This window comes from Sorghum bicolor, chromosome 2 (genome assembly GCF_000003195.3).
Source record: "Sorghum bicolor cultivar BTx623 chromosome 2, Sorghum_bicolor_NCBIv3, whole genome shotgun sequence".
Lineage (NCBI taxonomy): Eukaryota > Viridiplantae > Streptophyta > Magnoliopsida > Poales > Poaceae > Sorghum > Sorghum bicolor.
In genome coordinates, this window is record NC_012871.2 from 25,628,939 (window position 1) to 25,636,943 (window position 8,005).

Consider the following 8,005-nt stretch of genomic DNA (forward strand, 5'->3'; position numbering starts at 1 on the left):
ATTAACTGTCGATAATTATTGAAAACCGAAGCGCCGCGTCCGCCGTTGAGCTCGCCCACTTCCTAAGAATGCAGGAAGTGGGAGGGGTGGATTTTTGGTTTATAAAATCCTGAACGTACCCCCCGCATTGCTTACCCTGCCAGTGCCTTCAAGCTTTCCGCTCTTGCCTTCTACCACCACCTGCATCCTCCTAGCTCGCAGTCACTCCTGCAACGCCAATGGCGAAGAGCGACTCCAGGAAGAGGGCCGAGCCGATGGCCAAGGAATGGAAGAAGTCTCAAAGCACTATGAAGTCCCTTAGTGACCTCATCGACAAGGGGCTACTGCACAGCCCAGAGCTCGGCGGCTGGAGAGCGCTAGAGAGGGAGAGCTACCCCGACCCCCGCGCCGGTGAGATTGTAGTGTTCGAAGATTTTCTCAAGAGGGGTTTTGGGGTTCCTGTCTATCCTTTTCTTCAGGGGCTTCTCTTGTATTATGAGATCGGGATCTGCAATCTGCACCCGAACTCAATCCTTCTCATCTCCACTTTCATTCATCTGTGCGAGGCCTATGTTGGCATAGAGCCGCACTTCGATCTTTTCCGTTATCTTTTCTGTTTAAGGAAGAAGGGAGCGGTTGGAGGCTCCAAGATTGCAGGTGGAGTATACCTCAATCTTCGTGACGGGATGAAGAACTGGTATCTAAGCTGCCCATGGAACACTTCCCTCACCGAATGGTACAGGAAGTGGTTCTACGTCAGGGAAGAGCCGGGCAGCTCCACATTCTGCGACGTGGGATACATCCCCGAGAAGAGGGTTAGTTGGACCGACCGCCCAGAGTTCACCGGCCAAGTAGCAGATCTGATGAAGCTAATCGACTGGTCGCGTTTGGACGGGCTAGGAGTGGTCGGCAACTTCATTTTTCGTCGGGTGATGCCCTGCCAGAAGAGGGTGCACTTGGCGTACGAGTACACTGGAAGCCAAGACCCGGCCAGGATGACGCCTAAGATCTTGGAGAAGGCGGAGGTGCAGCAGCTGTTGAACGAGCTGTTCAACTTTGCGGACGGGAGCTTCATCCGTGGTACTGATCGGCTGCAGGCCTTCAAGCGGGGGCGACCGGCTCCTAAGGTAACGTTACTTACTGATTGTGCCTCCTTAGTTTTTGTTCTTTCCAGTTGCTGACTCGTCTTTGTTACTTTTGCAGATCGGAGACGTTGACCGGTGCACATTGTACGTGTCACTGGCACCTGGGATGGAGAATCCCGCAGGGGAAGATCCGCCGGAGGTTGACGCTGCTCGGTGTGCTCGGTACACCCGCAGTGAGGAAGAGCAGGCTCGCCCCGCCCCGACCACCGAGGACAGGGTGGCGGGGAAAAGGCCGATGGCGGCAGACCCGTCCCCCGCAGAGGCATGCCGGCAGAGAGCAGTCAGGCGCCGAAGCGCCGTCGACTCGTCCGGATCACTGATGACGACGACGAGGAGGAGGAGGCCGCGCCTTCTCTGGTCCGGAGACCGCGTAGTCGACCGGACGTAGCGCCGGCCACCACTGATCGGGTGGCCAGCGATCCTCCTGCACCGCGCGTCGCAGAGACGGGAGCGCAGGCGCCAGCTGGTAGGACCAGGAGGAGGGTCACCGCAACACACCGGCGATCTGACCTGTAAGTGTTCAACTTTCGTATTGCGACGTTCTCTTCTTTTTTTTTGTTGCTGTCTCTGACATTCTTTAAATGTCGTTTTCGTTTTTTAGCGCAGCGTCAGATGTCAACCCCGACCAGGTCACTGGACAGGGGACGGCCGAGCCTATTGCCGTCGTTGGACAAGCCACGGGGCAGCCTGCGGCGGCGGCCGCTGCCACGGGCGCCGAGCAACAATATGCCCCGGCGAGTGCCATGGCGAGCACTCCGCCGAGGGATGAGGAGGCAGCGAGGACCCCTCCCCTGAGTACTGTTGCGGAGGAGGAAGGCAGAATCCCGACTCCTCCAGCCGGAGAAGGGAGGGTCCCAACACCGCACCGAGCAGGGGCCTCTTCGCCTGTAGGCTCCCCTGGCCTGGACCAGGGGCCAGTGATGCCCTCGACCGTGGCCGGAGGCAGTGCGGCAAATGAGGAGCCCCAGGTGGCCTCTGACGACGACGTGGAGGAGATCCAAGGTCGTCCCCGTGACGGCCGCCAGCATGTCTACGTGTGGCGCCAACGCAGGCACCACTTTATTGGACACGAGGAGCTCGCGGAGACGGAAGAGGCCGCAAGGGTGGAACGCACGGCCAAGCGTCTCGTGGACGAGGTTAAGGTAAGTGGTCCTGTGTGCTGCTCGACAATTATGTGCAGTGCTCCTGTGTTCGACATATATTCTTCCTTGCAGGGCGCGATGAAAACGGCGAAGTACCGAAAATGGTGCTTCGACCAAATCGAGGGTATTGTGGCCGAGAACAAGGCCTTATCCACGGAGGTAGACCGGCTGCGGTCAGAGGTTGGTGAGAAGGTGGCCGAGAAGAGTGCTCAGGAAGAGCGTCGTCTCGAGCTTACTCGGCGCTTAGCCGATCAATATCGGCAGAGGACAGGTCAGTTGCACACTCTGAGCAGTTGCGTATAGCCGTGTGATTGGATCTGCTGACCAAGAAAGTGTTCTTGTAGACTTGGAGGAAGAGGTTGCGCGCCTCCGACAAGAGAAAGAGCAGCTCGCCTGAGAGCTTGCCGGGGTGCTGGAGGCCGGGCGCCAAGCAGGAGAGGAGCTAGGGCAGAGGAACCGGGAGTTGTCTGGTAATAACCGTACCGCCCCCTTTATTTGGCTGCTTAACGTTCCTTTCATTGTGCTTAGACAGACCTCTTGCTTGATTTGTAGTGCTCAAGGTGAATACCAAGAAGCACTTAGACGAGCTGGTCAAGGATCGGGACTCCTGGAAGACTAACTGCATTAGGCTTTGGAAAGAAGTTGCCCCGGTCCTAGACTTGATCAGCCCCGAGCTTCCAGAAGACCAGCCCAGCGCGCCGAAGCTGACGCCAGTCGAGAAGGCGCAACGGGCGTGGGATTTTCTCCAGCATGGTGCGCGCCCACTATCCCCTGGTCGACTTGTCCAGGCTGGAAAGGGGGTACCCCAAGGAAGTCGGCCCACAGGAGGCGGACGACCTTCGGGCTGGTCTGCTAGACTTGTCGTCGACGGTGATCGGCGACATCAATCTATGCGGGACGGCCACTCCCCCCGACCAGCCAGGTTCAGACAGGTCGGCCAGGGAGTTGTCGGGGGCGTCCATTGCTGGAGATGGGCGGTCGACGCCTGCGGTCTCGACCAGCCAGGCGCCGATGGCCCCGACCCCTTCGGCCGGGCAGCAAGGCCAGGCGGGTGATCAGCCCGAGCAGTAGGCCAGTAGGATAGTCTGTAGGAGTAGACTAGTGACCGCCCGTCAGGGTGTTTATTGTAAACTTTGTATGTAAAGTTTGTCATAAAGTTTGATTTTGTCATGACCATTATTTTGAGCGCTGTAAAGTTATCTGAGTGATGTATCACTGTGTTTGATTGATAGTCGTTAAGAATCTCCGTCGCAGAGGACATTGTTGTTCTCGTCGAAAGCTCTGCGTGTAGACAAAGTATAGCGAAAAAGGAAAACTTTTATTATTGCCAAATATAAGAAACTTACAAGCAAAAGTTACTGGAACTTATGGATAAAAACAGTGCAGTTTGTCTATGTGCCAAGAATTAGGCACGCGTGTTCCGTCTCGATACGCCAATCTGTAGGATGTGGGACGTGTGACTTCGGCGACCACAAAGGGTCCTTCCCAGGGGGTGGATAGCTTGTGCATTCCTTCCTGGCTTGTTTTCCACCTGAGTACCAGATCGCCGACCATGAAAGAACGGTCCTTGACGTTCCGGTTGTGGTACCGTCTGATTGCTGCAAGATACTTTGCTGTTCGAAGACATGAATTTAGACGCTTTTCCTCCATGCAGTTGATTTCGAGCTCCCTGGCATTGTCGGCTGTTGACTAGTCGAAGTTTTCAATTCTTGGAGACCCAAAGGTTATATCAGACGGCAGCACTGCCTCGGTGCCGTAAACCATGAAGTAGGGTGACACCCCCGTGTTCCGACTAGCCTGTGTTCGGAGACCCCATACCACAGCCGGTAATTCTTTCATCCATCGACCAGGTGCTCTGTCGTTCTCGGTGTACAACCTTTTCTTTCGGGCGTCAATGATCATTCTGTTCGCACGCTCGACTTGGCCATTTGCTCGTGGGTGAGCTACTGACATGTATTTTATGACTATGCCTCTGTCATTGCAGAAGTCCCAAAATGTAGTGCCAGTGAACTGAGTACCTAGGTCGGTGATTATACTGTTTGGGATCCCGAATCTGTGTATGATTTGATTGAGGAACTCCACAGCCTTCTCGGAGGTTGCTTTGACCAATGGCATGTATTCGATCCACTTTGAGAACTTGTCGATTAATACGAAGACGAACTTGAAGTTGCCCGTGGCCGGTTTAAATGGCCCGATCATGTTGAGCCCCCAGCAGGCAAAAGGCCAGGATGACGGGATAGTTTGAATTTCATGAGCAGGTACGTGGGTCCTTTTGGTGAAGAACTGACATCCCTCACAATGTCGGACCGGTTTTTCTACGTCGGTGACCGCTGTTGGCCAGTAAAAACCTTCTCGGAAAGCCTTCCCGACCAGCGTTCTGGAGGCAGCATGGTTGCCGCAGGATCCGGCATGTATGTCGTCTAGGAGCTTGATGCCATCGTCTTGGGATATGCATTTGAGCAGCACTTCAGAACTTGCATTTTTTTGCATAAGTTTGTCGTCCAACAGAATATAATTCTTTGATCGTCGAATGAGGCGCTTGTTCTCTGTTTTATCCTGAAAACCTGACCCGTCCGATATAAGTCTAATGAAAGGGGTGCGCCAATCATGGCTACTGGTTGTCGGTGTAGCGTCGTCTATGAGCATTGCCTCAATAGGTTGCTTTTCAACCAGATTTGTGCCCACACTTGGCTCATGGATGTCCTGGACGAAAACGCCTCGCGGGATCTGGACCCGAGATGACCCTAATTTTGGCAACGCATCCGCTACCTGGTTCTTATCCTGGACCACTTGGATGTACTCTATGCCATAGAAGTTGGTTTCCCATTTGCGAATTCCTTTGCAGTAGAGATCCATCTTCTCGTGGGTTGCGTCCCATTCCTTGTTGAGTTGGTTGATAACCAAAGCGGAGTCGCCATATACATAGAGGCGTTTGACTCCCAACTCAATGGCTAGTCGTATGCCGTGCTGGCATGCTTCGTACTCGGCGACGTTGTTTGATGCTGGAAAAAGGATCCTAAGGATGTAACGCAGTTTGACCTTGTTAGGCGACACGAAAAGTATCCCGGCGCCGGCGCTGTTGATGTTCAAGGACCCGTCGAAGAACATTGACCAGTGGTCGGAGACGTCGGAAACGGGAGGCTCGTTGAGATCCGTCCACTCTGCGATGAAATCGACCAGGGCCTGAGATTTGACTGTGGTACGGCTCTGAAAATCCAGGGAGAATGGGCATAATTCCATTGCCCATTTTACTATTCTGCCATTGGCGTCTTTATTGCGCAGAATATCTCCAAGGGGAAAACTGGTGGTTACCAAGACCCGATGGCCGTCGAAGTAGTGCTTTAGCTTCCTCGATGTTATTAGAATGGCGTATATGAGCTTCTGTATTTGTGGGTATCTGACCTTGGACTCGTTTAAGACTTCGCTTATGAAATAAACGGGTCTTTGGACCTTGTAGACGTGTCCTGGCTCGTCTCGCTCGACCACTATTGCCGTGGAGACCACCCTGTCAGTCGCTGTGATGTAAAGGAGTAGATCTTTATTGGGCTGAGGCGCTGTGAGGATAGGCGGAGAGGTGAGGAAAGTCTTGAGCTCGGTGAACGCAGCGTCAGCTTCCTCTGTCAAGGAGAATTTTTCCGATGCTTTCAAGAGTTTGAAGAAAGGGAGGCCTTTTTCTCCTAGTCTTGAGATGAAGCGGCTGAGAGCGGCCGTACAACCGGTGAGCTTCTGAATATCCTTGACATTCTTAGGTGGTCGCATGTCGAGTACTGCTTTTACTTTTGAAGGATTCGGTCGTATGCCATCGCGGCTGACGACATTGCCGAGTAGTAGACCAGAAGGGACCCCAAAGATGCACCTTTTGGGGTTAAGTTTCCACTTATACTTGTTTAGTGCCTTAAAGGTTCGGTCTAAGTTTTCGATTAGGGTGCTTGCATCCCTTGTTTTGACGACGATGTTGTCTACATAAGCCTCGACATGGTCATCGCGAATCTCGTCGTGGAGGCATTGTTGGATGGCCCGTTGATAGGTGGCTCCGGCGTTCTTGAGTCCAAAGGACATGGTCGTGTAGCAGTATGCACCAAAAGGAGTGATGAAAGATGTTTTGATCTGATCGTCCTCTTTTAGCGAGATCTGGTGATAACCAGAGTAGCAGTCTAGAAAAGAGAGGAGTTCGCACCCGGCCGTTGAGTCGACCACCTCGTCGATGCGAGGGAGACCGAAAGGATCTTTAGGACAGTGTTTATTGAGATCAGTGTAATCAACGCACATTCTCCATTCATTATTCTTTTTGCGTACAAGAACCGGATTGGCGAGCCAATCGGGATGATACACTTCTTTTATAAATCCGACTGCTAGAAGTCGTGTTATTTCTGTCCTAATAGCCTCCTTTTTGTCACGAGCGAACCGTCATAGCTTTTGCTTGATGGGTCTTGCGGTCTTCGAGACGTTTAAGGAGTGGTCGATCAGGTTTCGTGGGACGTCGGGCATATCTGCGGGTTTCTATGCGAAAACGCTCACGTTGTCCCTTAGAAACCTGACGAGCGCGTCTTCCTATTTGGGGTCCAGATTGGCCCCGATGAGGGCCGTCTTCTCGGGGCTGCCGTCGACCAGTTGTACCTCTTTGTACTCCTTGGACTTCGAATTCTTCCTAGCGGCCGCCTGTTCAGGCAATCGGAGCTGGTCGGGAGGGAGTTGTGCGGCTTGGTTTGCCGTTTCTGCCATGCGAATTGAAAGATCAATTGCTTCGGTGGTCTTGAAGCTTTCCTCCTCGCAAGTGTATGCGGTGTAGACATTGCCCCTGACAGTTAGAACGCCCTTCTCCGTGGGCATATTAAGGACCAAGTACGAGTAGTGTGGGACCGCCATGAATTTTGTCAGCGATGGTCGACCCAATATCGCGTGGTAGGTCCCGTCAAAGTCGGCGTCCACGAAGTTGACGAACTTCGTTCGAAAGTGGTCGGATGTTCCGAACTGGACAGGCAGTGTTCTCTGTCTGAGAGGCACTGAACTCTGACCTGGTAGGACTCCCCAGAATTGAGCGTCCCGAACTGGACAGGCAGTGTTCTCTGTCTGAGAGGCACTGAACTCTGACCTGGTAGGACTCCCCAGAATTGAGCGTCGTCGGGTTTTAGCTGTGCTGGAGATATCTTGAGGGCGGGCAGGCTATTGCGAAAGAGGATGTCTATGGAACTTTCTCCGTCCACGAGCACGCACTCGAATCTGATTGCTGTGATCCAAGGGTCCAAGATTAGCGGGAAACGACCTGGCTCCGGGATAGCGGCCCACTGATCCTTCCTGCTGAAGGAGATTTCCCTGTGAGACCAGGGAGGAAATTTCGGATCGTCGATCAACCCATCCGTGCTGTCTATGTTGAGGCAGGCTCTCTTTAAGAGCTTTCTTTCTTGCTTAGACTCGATGGAAACCTTGCCCCCGAAGATGGAGAGGACCACGTCACTGGGACTGACATACTGGTGTCGTGGGTCCCTATCTTGGTCCTCGTTCTCGTCTTCGTGATCGCGCCCGTCTTGTCTCTCGTTTTTCTTGGAGGGGTCGTCTTGAGCAGCCCGCCGCGTGTAGATGCTTTTAAGGATGCGGCATTCTTCCATGGTGTGGTCGGACTTTGGATGCAGTTGGCATGGTCCCTTCAGCGTCTTGTTGTAGTCTTCTTGGTAGTCCCGCCGCCCATTGGGACGCTTGACTGTATTCACTTCGTGGGCGTGGTCGCGCGGGCGCTTTCCT

At 53.6% G+C, this 8,005-nt stretch overlaps 1 protein-coding gene across 1 annotated transcript; it reads left to right on the forward strand.

Moving 5' to 3' along the window:
• On the forward strand, nucleotides 1,389-2,712 carry LOC110432658 (skin secretory protein xP2-like). The gene is made up of 3 exons (XM_021453434.1): nucleotides 1,389-1,636; nucleotides 1,726-2,092; nucleotides 2,611-2,712. The coding sequence occupies exons 1-3, from the start codon at nucleotides 1,389-1,391 to the stop codon at nucleotides 2,710-2,712; spliced, it is 717 nt and encodes a 238-aa protein (XP_021309109.1).